Source organism: Anarrhichthys ocellatus, unplaced genomic scaffold, assembly GCF_004355925.1.
Source record: "Anarrhichthys ocellatus isolate YVR2014 unplaced genomic scaffold, GSC_Weel_1.0 scaffold15, whole genome shotgun sequence".
Lineage (NCBI taxonomy): Eukaryota > Metazoa > Chordata > Actinopteri > Perciformes > Anarhichadidae > Anarrhichthys > Anarrhichthys ocellatus.
The window spans coordinates 2,454,366-2,476,335 of NW_022280045.1; the positions used below are offsets into that span (position 1 = coordinate 2,454,366).

At 45.4% G+C, this 21,970-nt stretch overlaps 1 protein-coding gene across 1 annotated transcript in view; it reads left to right on the forward strand.

The window, feature by feature from the left end:
* Positions 1–289: 289 nt before the first annotated feature.
* The window catches only part of cdh2 (cadherin 2, type 1, N-cadherin (neuronal)), a 60,708-nt gene continuing 39,027 nt past the window's right edge, over positions 290–21,970 (forward strand). Inside the window, exons 1-2 of the mRNA XM_031855271.1 lie at positions 290–652; positions 2,306–2,414. Coding sequence (XP_031711131.1) covers positions 593–652; positions 2,306–2,414 — 169 coding nt within the window. The 5' untranslated portion in view covers positions 290–592. The remainder of the gene's footprint in view (positions 653–2,305; positions 2,415–21,970) is intronic.

A 21,970-nucleotide genomic window follows, 5' to 3' on the forward strand; every position in this document is an offset into this window, starting at 1 on the left:
TAATTAATTACAATTTCTTTACAGATCGAAGATGAATCGCGACAACAGAAATAAATAAACAAAAACAATAAAAGCCATAATGTATGGTGACACCACCGTGAACTTAACAGTGACTGCCACACACTGTGAGTGAACATCACTATTATGTGTAAATGTTATAATACTCTGTCATTTGGGATGGCGCTCTCACATAGGGGGACGGGTTGGGGGGCTGCAGTGAAATTGGCTGTGTGACCAGTAGGGAGAGACAGTGAGATGGGCGGCTCGTAGACTAGTGGCTGGGGCTTTTTCTGTGTTTTGTATCGGACTGGGTGGGAGGGAGCAGCAGCCTCAGTACCAGGCGCCGCTCTCCCTCAGTGCTGACTGGATAGACATAGAGGAGGAGGCTGCTACATGCTGCCGCCGACGCCACCTCTCCTGCCTTTGTCGTAAATCGGACCTGTTCTTTTTTCTTCTTCTCCACCGCGGCCACGCTTGAGCCAGACGGATATTGTTTTGCGTTTTTTTTTTTCCACCTGTATTTTCTAACATTTTTTCTTTTGTACACGGATTCCGACAAGAAGAGGGGAATTAAGCAGTCGCGGGCGTACCAATGTACTCACTACACGAGGGCAGCGGTCTGTTTCTGCTGCTGGTCTTGGCAGGACTGCAGGTAAATGTGATTTCAGAGCCGGGGGTTTACCAGCGGAGTGCCACCGGACAGTTTACGGTGCTCGGTGTTGTTCGGTGGCGACGACATTTGTTGAGTTTACGAGCCCCGACGAGCCCCGCTAGCTCCCCGACGGGCACTTTACACAGCAGAGCAGGTTTTGTGCCATGCATGTACTCAAAAGAAATTAACGGTAAAGTAGGTCTAGCACGTGCTGTATTTGCTGGCTAACGGTTCCTTTTTTAAAATCACATGCGCACGAGATGCCTATGTGTTGTTTAAACTGCTATACGCACATTTGAGTGAATTATTTCAGCTACAAGAGTTCAAATTGGGCAATGGCGTAGCGTCATTTAAGAGTTGAAATAGCTGAATCTTGTATTGTCGGGAAGTTACGGGGCGACACGGGCCCACATTAACCTAGTTCTCACTTGGTTATATTTAGTTTAGGTTTAATATTTATGTAGCTTGCTGCAGCGTGCCCCCCGGCGAGTTAATTGCCTTTCTGGTAAAAGCCGTTGTGAGCAACGATGAAAAGTAGCCCACTGCAAACACAGGTTACCTATAGCCCACCATCACTGCTACACGGAGGAATAGCGACTGTTGTTGAACCCTTAGAACGGGAACCTGGCGGAAATCATTGTGATTATATGGCTGCTTTGTTAAACATTTGTGCAATTAGCAACAGAAAGAAAGCCCTAACGCAGTAAAAATAATGCAGCTTTGGCAGCTGAAACAGTTGTGAAGGACTGGCGTCTGTATGGACACTTATATCCAGACCCCCCCCCCCCCCCCAACCCTCTGCATTTTCCATCTAAATTCCTGTGATTAAAAATGGCAAGTGGCACAGATACCCACAATGCTCTCTTTTTTATTTTTTGTCGCTTCAGTCTTTTGAGATGTGCATGCAAAGAAACAGGGCCAGGCCTCTGAGTCAGTGCTGAGGGTTGTGTGATGGGAGTATATTTGAACATGCCTGGTCTTACTGTTCGTGATTTGTTTATCTACTGCAAAAATTCATGCTGAAGGGAAACGCCAGCCCCAGTGATTCAGATACCTTTCTTTCTTTTTTCTTTGCTTTGCAACATCCCCATTATTCCCCAAATCTTTTGTGTTGACACCCTAAGCACAGTTTTCCTTTTCAAGACGAGGCACCAACAACAAAAAAGAAGCACTGAATTGATCACAGTGATCGCCTTGCAGTCTCGTTAGACTTCGACGGTTGTTCTGTCTTGTTTATTCAGACGTTTACACTGTTTATTCCCACAACAGTGGATCGTTAGCATTTACTTTTTATTGCTTTGTTCCTGCATCACAAAGTGTGAGTGTTTGTCCAGAGTAAGAGTGTGTCGATCAGAGGGACTCGGCCCTTCCCTGGGCCCCGGGCCCTGGGCCCCTCCAGGGGTACAAATGGAGCTTGTTCTTGCCTAGCCATGCTTTTTTGCTAATGCTTAACCCTTTTGGCCTCATTATCCTAATTGCGGTCCCCGCTGGAAAAACAACAGATGCTTTTGTACAACTGTGGGGATTTCAGAACGTGACCAAGAGGTTTTTTTTTTGGAGGCAACAGAGTGCATATTTGTTTCAAGGTTGATTTATGACTCATTGTTGCCCCCCCCCCCCACTCCACCCAATCCCCTCCCCCCACCATTACAGATTGCAGCAGAGGGCAGGGGCACCCCACCATGCAGACCAGGCTTCTCTGAAGATGTATACAAGGTTGTGGTGCCAGATATCGCGGAGGAAGGACATCCCCTTTTCAACGGTGAGTGGTGAAATATTCCGAGTGCTGGATGCTTGTTATGTCTGTGTTTGCTTGTGTGTGTGTGTGTGTGTGTGTGTGTGTGTGTGTGTGTGTGCGCGTGCATGCTGCCATGTGTTACATTTCTGGGAGGATCAGAACAAGCCTGACATATTTAAACAATTAGCTTCGGTGTAGCCGTGTTGTACTGCAAGTGGTGTAGTTTGCCTTGTAAACCAGCTCCAATGTGGTTCAACTTAACTATGTCGCTCCTGTCAGTTTTGCTTACATGCTGTTTTTTTTTTTTCTCATTCTTTTTAGCTGACTCAAACATATGCTCGTTGTTACCTCATGGCTAGCTTATACATTGTGGCTGAACAGTTTGTGTTTTGCAGGAAAATATTAACTATTGTCATTAAAAGTAGGGAAACTGTGTTGATTGCACTGGGGATCTGGTTACTAAAAAGTCGATTCCACACAGATTTGAGTACTTGCACAACTTTGATCAAGCGAGTAACCTAGCTGTGAAACATCGCATTCCTTGTGCTGGTGCATTTCATTATTTTCTATAACCATATGCCATTATTCTGCATTAGTCCTGTTCTAACTCACCATCACTTCAGTACAGATTCAAACCATATGTGGGGCGTATTTCCATCTGATTATTTTAAACGTGTTTATGCCTAAAGGTTCCCAGCTCGAATCGCATGGTGATGTATCCATTCACAGTGTTACACTGCTAAGCCCACTCCATGGCAGTAATAACAGCAATTTAATTCTCTTTCAAAATGTTGGTTACAGCAGTCGTCTTTCTGTGCGAAACCCAGATGTAGCAGCTTTATAAAATGTATAACCTGGTGCAAAGAAGAAAGTGAAAAATAATGATTTTTTTATTTTTGTGCAGTAGCCCCATTACACTGCAGCAAGCATGACCAATACTGCCTCTTTGGAATTTAATATTGGCAAAATGAGGATGCAGCAACCATGAAAGAGTACACAGGCCTACAGACGGCAATAAAAACGGGAATATATCACCAGCGTGCTATTAGAGAGGTTAGAGCCGTGAGGTCATTTGGACCAGGAGGCATTCTCACTTGTGTTGGATTTCACAGTGTGTGCCTAAAACTTGCACGCTGTCGTTGGTGTGAGTCAGATAGGTGGTGGTGGGGGGGGGGGGGGGGGGGGCGGGGGGTGGGGGGGCAGGCAATGATGAGAGAAGAAAGAGAAGCGGCAAGAGAGTGATTGCTATGGGTGGGTACGGCCTTTCACTGGGCTCTACCTTGTGCACAAGTTTTTCCGTTTGATCCCGCAGGTGATGGATTTCCCTCTGTTGGCTTGTGGATGAGCCGTGACCTGGGGTAATCAGGTTCCCTTTTGTTTGCCCCCCCCTTCTCCTTTTTCTACTACCCCCCCCCCCCCCCCCAGAGAGCTGTTGCTCTGTGGAGACCTCCTTGACAGAGAGGGGCACTCCTGTGTCATTGTCATGCAGTGTGGGATGCTGTTATTGAAACTGCATTCTCTAATGAAAAGCTCCTGTGGCATGTTTTGAAAGACAAAGCCCCCACAGTGGGGGGGGGGGGGAAGCATGCCCAAAGTTTTTCAACCTTGCTTCCACCATGCTGGCGGGAGATATTTTTTTTACCCGGGGCTGAGTTTTTTTTTTTTTTTTTATTCACATTGATGCTTCTGTAGCCGCATGTAGCCTGCTTTAGCTTTAGGTGTCCTTGCATTTCATTAACGTTGTTAATGGTGGCCTGAAAGGTCTTAGATAAAGAATAGAGAAGCATTAAGAGAATGTTATTGGGCTCGTTTTTAAGCTTTGTCATGTTGGAGATAACCCAGTCGGCTACTTCTGGTACGCTGAAAAGTCTCCATGTGTTGTTGGTTGGTAGTTTAACTCCGTTGAAGTGGGACTTTCTTGCATATCTGTGTAATACTATCTGTACGTCGTGTAAGGTGTCCATTGCTTGTATTGTGTTGCTTTTGATGCATGAGATGCAGCAGGCGGGGAGCTGTTAGCTATCTTTGTCCCATCTAATTGCAGCCTCTCCTTTGTTACTGATAGAGAATACACATCACGCAGTTTGTAAAACCTGGAAATGGGCCGTTTGCATGTAAACAGCTGACATTTTATGTTCTAAACTGAAAGGCGTCCTGTGGATTTTGACGCCAATTGTGGCCAAGCAGTTACCACAGCTATTTGATTGTAAGATTTAATCACACTCCCGGGGGGGCATAGACTGGACTTTAACTGTTAGTTGGCCAAGTGATGCTCCATTGATTTTCAATAGATTTGTTAAAATGCATTTCTTAAAAGTCACTCGGCAGAGCAGCGATGGAGAAAAGCCAGGAAAGGACAATTATTCCTGTTATGAGAACTCCTCTCCGGTGATCCATTAAAGGGAGGTTACGCTCATTGTTTGCAGATGCAGGACCTTCATCAGGATTAGGGGGTTACCCACTGTCCACCCCTCCGGGGCCCACATGACCTTGCTTTTAATCTTTGAAATATTTGCTCTGGCCTGATACTGAGCGGAGGGGGAAGCGGCCGAACACGGTTAATCATTATCAGGCCATCATGCAGATGAAAGCAGTCTTTAAACATTTGTGCGGCGTTTCCTCTTATCTTGTTTAGTCGCTTGATAAAGTCACTTGTTTTATTAAATTGCATTTAATTTCAGGTAGGCTGCGGGTGGTTTGCCTCTGGGTGTCTAATGGAATTCTGGTGGCTTTGGAGAGTTGACACACACATTATTATTTTTTTTACCAGATGAGGCCTTTAAAGTGGGGTTGCAAAGTGAGTCAGTCGGCGCATTATTCAGCTGAGGTTTCCCTAAAAAGTGGGTTAATGAAAAGCCCAAAAGCCTAATTGGGCTTAATAAACTCTTATGGTGCTGCTCTGCATTTCCCCCCCCCCACCCACCACCATGTATTCTGCTTTCATGTATCTTACCTCCACCCCACAGCCCTGTTTCTTTGCTGCTTTTTCCTGACAATTATGGGAGCACTGGTGATAAAAAAGAGATGTATGGTTGTTGTCTGCTTTAGCTCTGGTTCAAGTGCTTTTAATGTGAGCATGTCAAGACGGGGGGGGCGCTCCACAGATGAGCCGAGGGGGGAGGGGGGAATTACAGTTGACCAGTTTAATAACGTGATTGTAACAATTAGTGTCAACGTCAGCGGCGAGAACATGAACTCCAACTCTTGGGATATATATATATATGTATATGTATATGTATATATATATGTATGTATATATATATATATCTATATCTCTCGCTCTCGCTCTCTCTCTCTCTTATAATTTTCAGTTAATCTATCATTATGTGTAATTACCTCTCTTTGCCGAGTTTGTTTAAGGCAACCCTTTTAAACAAACCAAATTTCACCCTCTTGACAAGAACAACACAGCGTTCGTGAAGTCCGGACTTGTGCGTCGACTGAAACCATTTCTGGTGTTGTTCTGGTTGTCTGCGCCCTGTTTAGGATTCCGACGGCCCCTGGGTACAGCTGGGGCCACTCAGATGTATTTAAGGGGCCCCAGTGTTTGGCGATACGTGACCCTGCTCGACCCTCTCCTGTAAACTGGGCCGAGTGCTCAGCAACATACTCAGCCCCTTTTCCTGCTCTCTAGATTCGGGATGAGGCTGGTGTGGGGGGGTGGGGGGGGTTCCTGGTGAGGTATAGATGAATGAAAGACCAGCCAAAGAGGTCCTGACCCGTCACCGGGGGGGGGAGGCACCACCACCTCATGTTGTTCTGACCTACGCACTCGATCGCTCATCGCTTGAACAAACAGACAAAGGCAAATTTAAAAAGCCCAAGCTTTCTAGCACAACAAGTTTGAGTGTTTTCGTGGGCATTACATCACTGTTATGGCCCTTGTAACATGGACCAAAGACTATAATGGACTGCCTCTGAAACATTGCAGAGTTTCCATGTCATGCAGCTCTGTTGTCTATTGAAATATTCAGCGTGGGTTGATAACTTTGAGGAATCGCCCTGAAGAGCCGCTGTAGTCTGGTGTCATAAAAAGAGTGGCTGCCGTTGGGATCTTTGTGTTTGAGATGTATGAGGTCTTCATCGCTGTCTGTGCTGACGCTGAATAATTCAACAGTCAAACATGACTTTCTTAATATTCAAATCCCCGTTCACAATGAGATCCATGAAGCAAGATGAAGAGCAACATGAGGACCCCCCCTCCCACACACACACACACACTCCCTTTTCTTTTTTTTCTGGAAGTGGATCAATGAATCCAGGGTCTTCGTTTGCAGCGATCGATATATTGTAATGTAGGCAGCGCTCTAATTCCCAGCTGAAGCATCGCTGCCTGGTTGGAGTTGAATTTGTTTTATTCCTTATTGTTATCAGCCTGCAAACATTTATTTTTATTTCGTCACTGTGTCTTTTTTTTTTTTAAATCTTTTTCTTGGGAGCACCATGGCCTAGATAACCGCCACATATTGTGACAGCAGATTGAATCTTGGCAGTGCATGCTTTTGGGAAGTAACCTTTGATGCAGTTTGCCTCCAGTGTAACGGTGGAGGAGAGTCGCTCGAGTGCTGGTGTTAGGGACACCGTGGCCAATTGTCAGGATCGCCGCCTCCGCCGCAGTCCTAAGGCCATATTATGAAAATGAAAGAGTAATGTTAGCGCATTAAAGCCATCTGTGGCTTATTTGTGGGTGTGTTTTCTGAGCCTTGCTGGCTGGCATGACGGAATGAGACATAGTTTATGCATGTCTGAGCTTTTTTTAGACTCTTTTAAGTTCCTGAATAACGGTCGTCTGATGATAATGCCTCCACATTTGGAGGCAGGCAGGTACTTGAGCAACGGCTAAATGTAGATAAAGCAGGGCCGACACTAACCTGATGGCTTCTCATCACCTCTGTTCGTATCGCTCTTATCAGCTACGGGCCCTGCCCTCTGCCACTGGCACCTCAGTGTGCGGCTCTGACATTGGGCTCTAGTGTAGGTGTCCCTCTCTCATGCCTGCGTGAATGTGTGGGGGGTTGTCCTTGGAATATAATTAGCTTGTTCAATCCGGACGGCTCTTGGTGGTGGTGGTGTTGAAGGGCTGCTCCTGGTAACAGAGACTTCTAGAACTAGCCGGTGGAGGTTAATTCGCCTCGATCGCCTCTATCAGCACAACACTTGACAAATCAGCAGCCAGACCGCGCCGTGTAATCCGACTGTGACTGGTTAGATGCCGGTTGTAATTTGTCTTTCTACAAGGTTGCATGTAACTACATTTGCCGATTCAGAACCGTCCATCATGCCACGCAGGGTCCGGATGCGAATGTGAGAAAGCAGATCGTTGGCTGTATTGCTCCTTCACACAGTCATGTGAAGGTTAGAGGGGTTTTATAGGTTATTTGGTTCTAGATCACACCTGGGCCCCTGCAGCCCTGGTTCCGTATTGCTACGTTTTTATTTTTAAATTGATGTGTGCGCTTCCATTTACAAGGCTGTCAAAAATGAAGAGATTTATTTTATGCTGTTAAAACAATCATTTTCTGTTCGCAGTTTGGCCTCGACATGAGAGGGAGCTGGAGTCGTGCTCGCCGATTTGTTGTGTTGGGCAGCCGGCACACCGGCGGGTTTTTATTTCACGTGAAGAAGAAAAAAAACACCCAGGAAGTGCATAAGATCACCCTCACTATGTAATGAGGCTATGTATAAATAGCAGTATTGACCTGGCTTTCTGCATACATGCCTCCGTATAACTAGGCTGGCCATGTTCTTTTCCAAATGCTAGGACAAGTGTGGAAAAGGAAATGCCAGCTTGCACCTCGAAGACAATACATCAGCACTATGGAGTGACTTGTTTACTTTACCTGAGACTGATTTGTGGATTTCAGGGCCATTTCTCTTCCGTGAGACAGACCCCTCTTTTTTTATTTTTGGGCTGGTAGAGCAAACAGCTCCATATCTCTTTCACAGATCCTGTCTCTACAAAGAGAGCTCTGTTTGCAGTGTTGCCCCAGCTGTTTAGTGTGCAATACCCCCCCGTTCGATTTGTGCCCAGAGTTTCTCCCTCCGCCTGGCTTGTGTTTTTCCTCATTACGTTTGACTAAGTGAGAGTATAGAGAGCCTCGGTTTTTTACATCGGCAGACCTGTGAAGTGAAGCCACTCCCAATCCCCACTACTTTCTCTTTCTCTCTCTCTCTCTCTCATCAAATCTTTTGTTCTTGAGGCAATGCATTTGGCTTCTTGCTTTGTTGCTTTAAGACAAGAATGCATTCACTGGCTGCCCAGATGTAAATTCAACAGCACTAAACCACAGACAACAGGCAGACACAAGGTCTTTTTTGTGCAGGGTCAAACCGGGAAGCCAATACGCGACTGAATATATTAATGAGAGTCTGAGCAAACGTAGAAAACAGAACCAGCCTTGTCTTTAGCCTCCTTCCTCACGCGAGTGACACACATTGCTCACATTTTCAGAACCTCACGCTGCGTTTGAGTCAGCACACCATTATTCCTCCTGCCAACAAAAGAGAAATTTGAAGCAGGGGACATGTTAATTGACCCAGATACTGTAACCATGTTCACAAAAGCCAATATCCTGCCTCAGGGGGGATGGGGGGGGGAGGGGGAGACGTCTGCCTCTTGCAGGGGGCCACGCCGACTATTGTGTTCCGGTGGTGGGGCTTCAATTTCAACGCACCAGCGCCTCTCTGGACACCGGCCTCTGATGAGTCACTGGGTCATATCTCGTGACATTCTCCATGCATCCTCCTTCCTATCCAGCCCTCTATCACCTCCACCCCCCTCCCTCCCCTCCCACCACATGAGCTTTAAGATGGAGCAGCTCTCTTGGCTCTGTACAATGATTGATGTGACTTAATTGAGTAATGCAAGGACAGTACTGCAGCATTTAGTGCTTCATTCTTTCACTGAGTTTGTCTCTTGGGGTGACATTGGTTGCTGCACGGCTTCGGCAGTGAGTGTGATGTGGGATTTTAGTGGTGTTGGTAGTATGTCGTGATGGATGGATGTCTGAGGTTTTGTGGAACTTGTTTTTTTTTTTTTGTTTTTTTTTTAACATAAGCTGTTGTTTTTTACGCTAACTTTTGCTTTGTGTGTATCTCAAGATATAAGATATAACGAATATCATTATTTAACTTGCAGTAAATTCCTCTTTTCATTCGATACTGATTGGATTGGTCGACTGGGAACGCCCCACCATCACCCCTCCCGAGCCGTTGACTCATCACATAAGCATATGTAGCCCGTCCTATTACTTGTCTCAAGTGATCTACTGTTACCAGGTCTTGCTGACACCAGTGTCTGCCATCACCGCGTGGATATTATGATTGACCCGCAGCAATATCTGGTCTCCGTTTGAGCGCACACCGCGGCAGCGAGCAACACATCGCTCTGCGGCCCACGTTGTCTGAGTTTATATTATCTCTGCCTCCGTCGATATTTACTGAGGCATTAAAGAGCGTGCAGCATGTCACCACTTTATTTCCTGTAGCACTGCCTGCTCAGCAGGACAGGAGCTTGGGGGGGTGTAACTGCTGCTACAAGATGAAGGCCTGCTAATTTCCAAAACATGTCGTGTCTGAACAAATGAGTTGGCTCAGACAAAGGCATATGGCATAACAGTTTAATTGTCATTTTGATTTGAATTTCTCCTGTTGTAAATGACTTCCTGCCTCAAGTTGTGAGCACAATGAAGGGTATTGTGGAGATGATACAACAACGGTTGTATCACCAGTTGCTCGAAGTGGCTGCGTTCGTAAATCAAGTTGCACTAAAGACTTCGTCACAAACATCACAACAATTCAGATGTCTTCAGCAGCTTCTTGTTGTTTGTTTTGTCTCGGTAAAATCTCGCCCGTTGAGGTTGTGAGCCGGTAGAAGCCGTCCGTTAGAGCTGCGGGATTAATTGTCTTCAAATCAATATTTACATTCACATCTCATTCGTACTTGATAATGATTTTGCTTGTGTTTGTATTAGCAGGAGATCATCATTTCTCTATAAATTGCAATAAATAAATGTCTTCAATCCAATCCAGTGTCCGTGCTCACAGTTTGGCATCATAAAGGTTACATTTGCATGAAAAACGTCGAGACTATAAGACGATGATGACATGTCAAAAGCATTGCTGTTATCTGCTAACACGATGAAGCGAGAAGATCTCTTAGGATCTGTGGAGAATCTCCACAAACACTCTGTTGCATTGCATTATGGGGTAAAGGTGATGCTGTTTTCCTGGAGACTTCTTACTGTGCACCGCGAGCTTGGCAACAGTAACGCAGGTTTCCGAATGTTTACCAGCATCCCGTCCATCTGATTCTGCCAAAGTGCAACGCACTCAATCTTATATAGATCATGTGTCAGCCCTTCACTCTCTCACTAAGTGTTCTAAGCACTGTGACCTTTGTAGAAGATAAGCTTTCTTCGGCAGACTTGGAAGAGTTAGGAAATAACGGCGTCGACCAATAATTTATGGCATTGCTAACCATATGAGGGCTATGAGCCAAGGTTATTGACCTTTCACGCCTGTCACTAGTGATAGAGGGAGCGAGACCCAGCAGGGAAATGAATTGGGCTTATTAAGGAGCTGGGCTTTGAATCAAACCGAGGGGCACAACTTTACTCTCCAGTTTTCTCTTTCATTTAAATCATTACTTTCATTTTTTTTTTACACCGTTTGACCAGTTGATAGCAGGAGGTACACTGAATGGTAATGCTTCCCTGGCTGTGTCTGGGAGAGATCCGGGCGCGGTGCGTGAAATGCCCGACGGATTAACACTTGGAGCACAAAACGCATTACAGAAGCACATCTTCAGCCGAGGTCATTATTATCAGATGAGGGATTTCTCACTAATCAAAGCTTCGATGCAAAGGCGATTTTGCGCGACTAGACTTCGCCGTTTCATTTCAATCCCTTTCAATCTTTTTTTTTTGCAGTTGTGGGTCTTAGCTTGTGATTTACTTTGGTTCGTAGCTGTGAGACAAAGGGGGAGAAGCTGCACAACATTTGAATAAAATAAAGCATGTAAAGAATGTCGTGCGAGCGCATGTTGTTTCAGCCCTGTCCTCCCCCAGAGCTCCCGGTCTGTAAAAACCTGGTGGGAGGCAAGGGAGGCAAGCATTTATATTGGAGCAACATGCTATGATGTTATTTTTTTTTCCAGCTCCACTTGTGTTTATAATCATACCCGCTCCCTTGTGGCGTTCAACTAAAACCATTTTTATTAACTCTGGAGAAGCTTATCTCTGCCTGATGCGTTGTTTGTACATAGGACCACAATCGCATCCCGGTGGATAAAAAAAAGAGCAAAGGACTTGTACCGTAAATGTGCTTCTGTCCCCCTTGAGGTCCAACTTTAAGGACATTTTTAATATTGTGCATTTGTTCTGTTCATACACACACCTCAGATATTACAAGTGGGCTCAGCTATAACCTCATTAAGGGAGAAAGAACGGAGACGGAGCCACTGATGGTGCTTCAGCCGTCCTCTGTAGTATTCATTTAGAGCAGCTTGTTGAATTGTTTTCAACTGCTTGTTTATCTGCAGCGAGATAGCCAGAGGATGAGGTAAAGGGACTAATGCGTGAGGATTGTGCGCGCTCGAGAGCGCTGTTTGCAAATGCGAGGCTCACTCGTGTGTTTGTGGGGGACTTATTTGCATGCTGAGGTGGACTATTTATCAAAATGGACAGTGTGTGCAACAAAAAAAAAGAAAAGAAAAACAAGTTCTCTCTGCCTGTGGGTAACGGTGGAACGTATGAGTGGGAGGGCTATTTTGGACCAGAAAAGCTCCATATCACAAAAGCTCATAGCTGGAGGGTGGACTGTGGACAAGTGGGTGCCAGCTGATTGGGGAAACATGCTCGCCGGGTATGATCGCACCGCAGCTAAATATGGTTGTCACTCCAAAGCTCCAGTTCACACACAGTTCAGTTACAAAAGAGTACTTCTTCAGCAAGTGCTGAAAAAAGAAAGCGAGAAAAGAGAACGCAACTAGAAGTCGGCAACATCACCTTCCCCCTCCCTCTTTGAGGTGTGAGTTGCTTTCTTCAGTGCGAGTTGCCAGTTCCTCGTAGAGATGGAGGTGAGGTTTAACTCCAGCACGTTTTCAAAGCTGTCGGGCGTTCTCCTTTCGGGACAATGCTGCACTTTACACTGAGTGCTTTCCTTAAAGGCACTACGTTTGTCAGGAGGAAAAAAAGCACACAAAGTCACCGTCGGTTTATCACAAGCTGATGGATAAAATCACACCTTTTGTTTGTTTGAGCAACCGAAAGCTGATTTAAAAAAAAAAAAAACCAACAAAAAACTTCAGAGCGCTAGTGGCGGCACCGTTCTTTGAGCGGTGTAAATGTTGCTGTGGTTACGGATGTTAGTAATGGATTAAGACCTTTATTGCATTTCCCTGACTCATCGTGCTCTGATGTATTTAGTGATTTAACATCCCTGTAAGTGGTTGATGGAGCTGTCAATCATCAACTCAGTGAGGACGTCGGGGCCTCTCCCCTCTAGTTATTTCTAGTCTTTAAGATTGCGTTTTTCTGGAGAATGAGTCAGTAAACATCCCTAGAAACATTTTAGGTACAATTAGGTCTGAGCAACATATCGATATTTTATTGATCATGATATGAGACTAGATATCGTCTTTGGATATGAATATAGTAATATGGCCTGTGTGTGTTAAAGGCTGCATTACAGTAGAGTGATCACCAGACTGCTCTAGCTCTTCTATTTGCCTTTACACGCTTAGTCATTATTACTGATAATTATTTATCAAAAATATTTTATAACAGCACCGATGTCGATATCAAAGTATTTGATCAACAAATTGCCCATCCCTAGCAACGATAATGTTAGCGAAACATTTTGACAGAGTTTTCAGTTAAATCATGTAAAAGATGAACTTCTTACTGGAGGAGAGAGAGAGCCGAGAACAAAGAACCTTCATTACGTAAACTATGGATGACTTAATGCCAAGAACATAAACCATCAGGTTGTCATGGCATTATTACCTCATTAGTACCCGTTTGTTTAAAGCAGCTCCCCCAGCCTTAGTGTTCTCTCTCTCTCTCACACACACACACACACACACACACACACACACACACACACACACACACACACACACACACACACACACACATGCGGCTCGTCTTTTAAAGGCAATCTTATTGGATAACTAGCAGAACAACAACTGTGGTGAACCCATTTGAATGTTTCTCCTCTGTCCCACCAAGAATGTGTTGTCGAGGAGGGCCGAGGTTAGAGGACACAAACAAGGCTTTGTTCTGTATCACCGGGCTTATTCTGGGCAGAGCGTCGGTAGCGGGCAACACTGGCACACATTGTTCTTTCATGCATCCGTTGAAAGATTGGTTAGCTGATCGAAAGGGAATATTTATTCATGAGCTTTATTCATTATTACTTATTCATTTAGACACACACTCTTGTCATAGAAATTGGATGACACGAGATGGAGTACAATAAGAATCCACTTGTTTCATATTTTAGACTATGGATGTAATGCAAGGATGACTTCAGACTTGAATATTAACACCATCCCATGTTGAAGATGATTGGTCCACAGCTTTGCGGCGCAGACGAGTACAATCGGTTCAGTCTCACAGGAAAAACGGTGAGGCCGTTGTTGCTTTTAACGGGCGGACGACTTACCAACCAGAGCCCTCTCACGCTGCGCACCTTATGAACAGGGCTGCTGTAGGCATTAAAGGGTACGAGTGCGCAGCAGTAGGTGTTGGACCCTGCTGACAGCTGGAACAGCACCGCATGGCGCTTTGGCCACAGCCAACGCGGTGTCTAGCCTCCCCTCGACCTATCCTCCGATCCCCCCCGGGCCTTCGCTTATTGGCACTTCTTGCGGTGCGCTCGGAAAATGCAATTGCACCAACATTTATTTTCGTCTGTTTGAAATAAGGCGGTCCAGACACTGGGCACATGCATAAATGGGAGTTTTTTTTTCCTCTCATTCTCTCTCCTTTTCCATCCCCATCTCTCTCCCCCACTTGTCGCAAAACCAGTCTCAGTGCGAGACGACGGTTCCTCAGCCGCTTATCGTGGCGTCCACCAGACCACCAAAGGGGTCTGAGCATGTGTACACAGGCAGCTGTGCACCGCTGCTAAAGTCCACTCTGTGTGGGATAAGTGGGGATTGGCATGTACTCTGCCCGTCTGAGCGGGTTTCATCTGCTCAGAAATGCGACAGCTGGGCAGAGTTGGCTCCTCCCACACGAGAAAGACGGACAGAAGTGAGGCGTAGAGAGACACGCAATGAGAGCAGGGACGTGGTGAGCCGGGGCTGCCGCAGCTTTCCTGGCTGCGTCTTGGGGGCAAAGCAAATGTTGGCACAAGTGTTATGAGTTAGTGCGGACATAAGTGTTTTTAAGAGCGGCCTAACGCATTAAGGATGTGTGGCGGGCTCCCTTACGTTCTTCCTTTTACTCTTCGTGCTGTAAACCCTGAGCAGCAACGGGAGGAAGGGCATAAGAAGAGTAATTTATGTGCGGAGAAGGCTCAGATGAGTCCTCCCTCCGGGATTAATGAGAGTCTCTGTTCACAGGAAATATGAAAGGCCCTTTGTTGGTAAAGGGCTCGCTGCTGCCAGCAAATAACTACTCTCCCCCCAACATATCGAAACCCCCCCCCCCCCAACCTCTAAATTCATTGAATCCTCTGCCGCTCATCCTTCACCCTTTTCTTTTTATAAGACTGTGTTTTCTGTCAAAGTCGCTCATTTCTGATTCTACGCTGCGCCTGCTGTACAGAAGCCCAGGAGACACTAGCTCACGTTGTTAGTATTCACTGTCACTTCTAGAGTTCCGGCCATCGGGTGAGCAGAAGGAAGAGTGGGGGAACTAGTGCTGTACAGGTGGTGATTCATACTTTCACTGCGTTCAATCCTTTCCCTCATCCTGTTTTTTTTCCCGCGTCTGTGTGTTTAATTTCTAGACTGGTTATCATATCCGTCAGGGAATAACTAGTTTGCCGTGGTGAACGTGTGACCTGCTGCGCCGGTGGTATCAGTTTATTTTTAGTGTTGGTCTGTCTGCGGTGTGGCTAAGCGTAGCTCCTTAGGCTAGGCTAAATAAAGAATGGCCTATCAGAGAGGGGACATGACGGTTTGGCACTACTCTGGCAGTGTGTCTTTCATCAGGTCACACATTGATCTCCTCACACCTGCGGCTCAGGACAGGACGGTGAAAAGCTGTTGGCAGGTGTTAATTGCTTTCTCCTGAGCTGATATTTTCAAACTGCTAAATAGAATTTCCTCATTCTGAAACTCAAATGGGAGGAATAAAGTGCCTCACAATCGATTGTTCTGTTCTTGTTCGGCCCCGTAATTTTAATTTCCTCTTTGCTCAACACCTCAACAAAGAACAGATGAATGTGTTTGTACAAAAAGAAAACCTTTGAGTATCTCTGAGGCTCTCTCACATGTCCAGCATTTCATTTCAGCACAAGGCCTTAAAAAAAAAAAAAAGATTTCATTGCTTGAAAGAAAAACGGTTCACTGGAACATCTGTCACGCCTGAATACATCTGAACACACTGATGTGAAGAGAAATTGCAGTTGAATTGTTAGGTTTTCGTTTTCAAATTACCAGCTCTTTCCTAAAAAAAAAAATGTATATACAGTTGTGTGAAAAAGTGTTTGCCCTGATTTCTTATTTTTTTGCATGTTTGTCACACTTAAATGTTTCAGATCATCAAACAAATTTAAATATTAGACAAAGATAACACAAGGTTTTTATTATTAAGGGGAAAAAAATCCAAACCTACATGGCCCTGTGTGAAAAAGTGATTGCCCCCCCCTGTTAAAACATAAATTAACTGTGGTTTATCACATCTTTGGAAAGCTGAGTTAAATTTCTCTAGCCACAGCCAGGCCTGATTACTGCCACACCTGTTCTCAATCAAGAAATCACTTAAATAGGACCTGCCTGACAAAGTGAGGTAGACCAAAAGATCCTCAAAAGCTAGACATCATGCTGCGATCCAAAGAAATTCAGGAACAAATGAGAAACAAAGTAATTGAGATCTATCAGTCTGGAAAAGGTTACAAAGCCATTTCTAAAGCTTTGCGAACCACAGTGAGAGCCATTACCCACAAATGGCGAAAACATGGAACAGTGGTGAACCTTCCTAGGAGTGGCCGGCGACCAAAATTACCCCAAGAGCGCAGCGACGACTCATCCAAGAGGTCACAAAAGACCCCAGAACAACATCCAAAGAACTGCAGGCCTCACTTGCCTCAATTAAGGTCAGTGTTCATGACTCCACCATAAGAAAGAGACTGGGCAAAAATGGCCTGCATGGCAGAGTTCCAAGACGAAAACCACTGCTGAGCAAAAAGAACATAAAGGCTCGTCTCAGTTTTGCCAGAAAACATGTTGATGATCCCCAAGACTTTTGGGAAAATACTCAGTGGACTGACGAGACAAAAGTTGAACTTTTTGGAAGGTGTATGTCCCATTACATCTGGCGTGAAAGTAACACGGCATTTCAGAAAAGGAACATCATACCAACAGTAAAATATGGTGGTGGTAGTGTGATGGTCTGGGGCTGTTTTGCTGCTTCAGGACCTGGAAGACTTGCTGTGGTAAATGGAACCATGAATTCTGTTGTCTACCAACAAATCCTGAAGGAGAATGTCCGGCCATCTGTTCGTGACCTCAAGCTGAAGTGCACTTGGGTTCTGCAGTAGGACTATGATCTAAAACACAGCAGCAAGTCCACCTCTGAATGGCTTAAGAAAAACAAAATGAAGACTTTGGAGTGGCCTAGTCAAAGTCCCGACCTGAATCCGATTGAGATGCTGTGGCATGACCTTAAAAAGGCGGTTCATGCTCGAAAACCCTCCAATGTGGCTGAATTACAACAATTCTGCAAAGATGAGTGGGCCAAAATTCCTCTACAGCGCTGTAAAAGAGTCATTGCCAGTTATTGCAAACGCTTGATTGCAGTTGTTGCTGCTAAGGGTGGCCCAACCAGTTACTAGGTTTAGGGGGCAATCACTTTTTCACACAGGGCCATGTAGGTTTGGATTTTTTTTCCCCCTTAATAATAAAAACCTTCACTTAAAAACTGCATTTTTGTGTTTACTTGTGTTATCTTTGTCTAATATTTAAATTTGTTTGATGATCTGAAACATTTAAGTGTGACAAACATGCAAAAAAATAAGAAATCAGGAAGAGGGCAAACACTTTTTCACACAACTGTGTATATATATATTTATCTGCTTGCCTTAGATTAATAAAACGCTTGCCACAGTTTCTTTGAGCTGTCCGTGATAGTTGTGTTTGCGTTGCCTGCCTCAGGAGCTCCACAGTGAATCTATTGGCTCCATGTTGACTTCCTCAGGCTGTCTCCATTGGATTGGACACGGATAACGCAGTCATGTTTGTAACCAAACGGGGGGGGGGGGACTTAATAAAAGCAGGAGACCCCCAACTGAAGTAAAAAGAGGGAGGGAGGAAGAGTGAAATGAAGAAGAGAGGAACTCGAATGAAGAGGGCTCAACTTGAAGCCATGGGTTGTCAGGGGCAACTGAAATGGCTCTTGCCCCCCCCGCTTCAAGACAGCTCAGATGTAGGCGTATATACTAGGACTGAATGTGAGCCCGACACTGAAAGGGTGAAACTAAATACACACATTGGATGTCTGCCTTCTTTTATAAATGATTTGTAATTGAGTTTTGCCGGGCTCTGCTCGGAGAGGAGAGGAGATGGAGTCGGGCTGTAATGAGCCTCATAGTTTCATGTTATTATATGCTTTTGATTGTAATACTGAAGATGCCATTCATTTGTTTAATTTACTAGACTGGGAGCCGAAGGCTGGGCTGGCGTGGTGGTGGTGGGGGGGGGGGGGGGGTTTAATGGCCATCCTCTGGAAAGGATAAGGCTTATTAGGTCTGATGGGCCTCCTGTCTCATATAACCTAATGTGGCCATGATAGACAGAGGATTCTGGGTTTGGCTACATCGGAACTATAAATCGAAGCATTTTCCCAGACCCTGGACTTGGTAATGGTCCATTATGAGCCATGTTTGTAGATGGAGGGGCCAGATGTCCCTGATGTAGCGGAGGGTCCAAGGTGGGCTTTGAGGCAGCATGCTGTTAAAAGAGAGGGGGAGCAGGGACTGGACATTGCCCCTCATTAAAGTGTGCTCGCTGCAAGGAGACTCATAAAAAGAAAAAAAGCCTTTAATGGTCTTCCCAGGGAAGATACACAATTTGCCCACAATTCCACAGCTGTAAAAGAAGGGAATTGAATTCCATATGAATTCTCTGCTGTCATAGCTCACGGCACCAGCTGTCTGTCCGTGTTAAAATCTAACCCCTGGGCGCCACTCCCTCCCAGTTTGGTGTGTTCCATATGTTGCATTGATCTAGAAAGCTCGGCTCCCACTGGTCTACTTGAGCGGAGGACCTTAGCCTGATTGAGTGGGACACATGCAAGGGCAACATCAAACATTTCACTGTTTGGTGTAAGATCACATGGCCTTGGTGAAGTTATTGTGATTGATTTATGACGCAAATGGGCTTCCTCGTGTTACCACGCGCCTCATTTCTCATCCTCATCCCGTCTTTCTTAGTATATAAACTTTAAAAGTGAGCTTGATTCCGTTGAACTGGCTGTCACGAAATGGTGATTTCATTGAACCCGGGCACACCGTCGGGGATCGTGTCTGTGTCGTACTGTACATCCATCTCTGAGCACCCTATCTCTTGTTTGTGTTTGGGCTGTGAACCCCCGAGCACAGCTGCCACCGGGGCACGTATATTTGGTTGGTGGTTGAGGGGGGGGCGGGGTTTGCGTAATGCCGATGACCTCCTAATGTGGATTCCAGTCAGGCAGAAAGGCAAATGTTTGTGCTACCAGGTCTTCCTGGTATCCCGGGTCGCTACAGCTGTCATGTTATCCCCTATCTCACCCGAGCCTTCCAGCTCGGGATGCAACACAATATCTGCTAGCGAGCCCAGCTGCCGACACTTTAAGATATCTGCTGTTATTTTGACAGAAGCCTGCATACTTAATCAGCAGGCTTCCGGCTCATTTCCCCCCCCCCCCCCTTTGAGGCTCAAGTCCCAACCGGAAAACAACTTTATACTTTTCAAGGAAGGAATCTGATTTAATGCCCTTTCTATTAATCCCGTTGGACTTTATATGAAGTAGGAATTTTAAATAATGTACAATGTTATTCAGGGTAGAAGGTAGTAAACTCTCTGCTTAGATACGCTTGGTTAGTCCGCAAAAATCCTCCCTGCCCTTTGATTCCATTGTTTTCCTTCCCGTGGAATGTTATGGCCTTGTTTGTATGCCGGGCATGACGAGTGCCAATGGAAATCTTATTTACACTAGATGGGTTTAGGAGTGCTGGCCAGCGCAGTGGAAAGTGTCCCCTCTTTGCCGGTCTGCGGGGACCACACTGAACTGTTTCTGACGGATGGGTCGTTTAATGTGACAACTGAAAGAAGCCCCGCCGTTTTCTGCCATGGACCGGGACACAATAAAACGGCTACTAGTGGAGCTTTTGTTTTACCCCCTCCTCCTCTTTCTCTTTGTTTCACAAGGGGCTTTTTCTTTCTTCCTTGCCTTATATTCTTTCCTTCTCCTCTCCTCCACAGCTCGCCTTACACTCGGTCGAAAACTGATATGCAGTAGACGGCTTCAGGTTACAGTGCAGGCTGCGAGATTCTTTTCAAATGTTAAACTCTGTGAATAGGATGCAGGAGAGGTGCGGGTATAGGGATGGAGGAAGGCGGCACCAGGGGAGGAGCCGCTCTCCCCTTTGCCCGCTAGGCTAAAAGCATTCAGCTCCTGCCCATTGTGAGTCCTCACTCAAAGGGATTCGAGATGGGGCTGATCTTTGACCCCTCTACGCCCACAGTATGTAAATGAATGTACAAAAGAGGGGGATGATGCGATTATTTTCCTACAAATGCACACAATTTAGTTGTGCGTTGATTTTTTGTGAGTTTGCACACAATGAATCCAAACCGATGGGACATTATGTCTTTGTGAACGAGCAGAATTTCAACAGTCTGCTTAGCTTTTAGTATGTGTGTTTATGTTTACTGCTTAGCAATCCGTGTCTTGAAGCAACTCAACAGCACTGAGAGGAAGATGGGGAAGATGGACCTGTTGTCATGTACTGAGCTTCCTCCATATGTTGTTATGGCAGTGGTTGGGAAGGTAACCGGATCCTCCCCCCCATCCAAAACGCTGTTATTGTCCCTGTGCACAAAAGGATGGGGGGGGGGGGGGGGGGGAAGAGGGGAGAGATGTGTAACACAAGATGAAGCAACACGCTGAGGTTCATGGACAACGCCCTTTCCCAGACCGCATCTCAGCGTATCAACTGACCATTTTTGGTCGTAGAAGTCTTGCGTTTCAGTTTTCTGACCCTGGTCCTTGTCTGTGTTTCTGCCTGATTTGGTATGAACGAGTGAATCATGCAACTGTACCATTGCAACATGGTTGTTACACTAAGCCTCTCGTTGATATAACCTAACCCTGTATATAATGGTGACCGCTTCTACTGTATGTCAGCCACTAAGGGGAAATAAACCCTCATCTACAAACCTCGACCGTTCTAACTGATGTGGAGACTAACAGGTCTAGTAATACAAGGTTTTAGTTACGCTTCAGAGGTGATGCTGACTTCAGAGCTGACCCAGTGCTTACATGTGACTAATATGGATTACATGTGGCCTGAACCTGTGTACAGTACCCTGGTTCAGAGGGTCAAAGGGACAGCGGTCTCCAATCAGTGACTCATTAGTTTTCCAACATGTTCTAAAGAAAAGAACCTGTTTGCTGTGTTGGTTGTTCCAAGAGGCTGAAAAGCAGTCGTCTCCTGCCTTTTGTGTGCGAGGTTAATGAATACAACAGCACCCTTCTTCACACTTCAGTAGTGGGAAGTACACAGCTGGACGGAATGGCTCTCAGTATACGGTAATGGCTTCTTTTTTTTTTTTTGTCACACCTTTTGTCTGCTTTTATGTTGATGTTTGCTCAGTATAGCGATGTACTGTAGAATAATGCATTTGAAGAAAGGATGGCCAAACTCGATGAATTAAAGAAGCAGTTTTACCTCTTGTGTGACCGGCAGCTGTTGGTCAATGTGTGTCTCCGTCTGAGCATGTGCAAGAGGAGGTGGGGAGTTTGTTTTTTGTTGTTGCTTTTTAACAGCTTGTAGTCTAACCGTGGATGGTCTTATAAACCATTCACTGAGCTAATGAAAATGGACTGTGATAGCTGTATTTAATTTAAACCACTTTGATTTCTTGAATATTTCCCACCTGAACAACATTTTTGTTATAGAGTCAAATCCATGATTTGTTTTACCGCACTTGCAGTCAACCTCACGGTCACATGCTGTTAAGATTTTAATCTTAAACTGTTGACACTGAAATAGTTAGCAAAGTAGATTTTCATTTCCTGCTTTTGAATTATGTGGTCTCCTAAGCACAGTGTCAGCTTTTCTGCACGTCAAGATGCATTTAATGAGGCCGTCTTCAGGATTTGAATGACTCCAGCATTTACATGGAATATGGAACCATCACT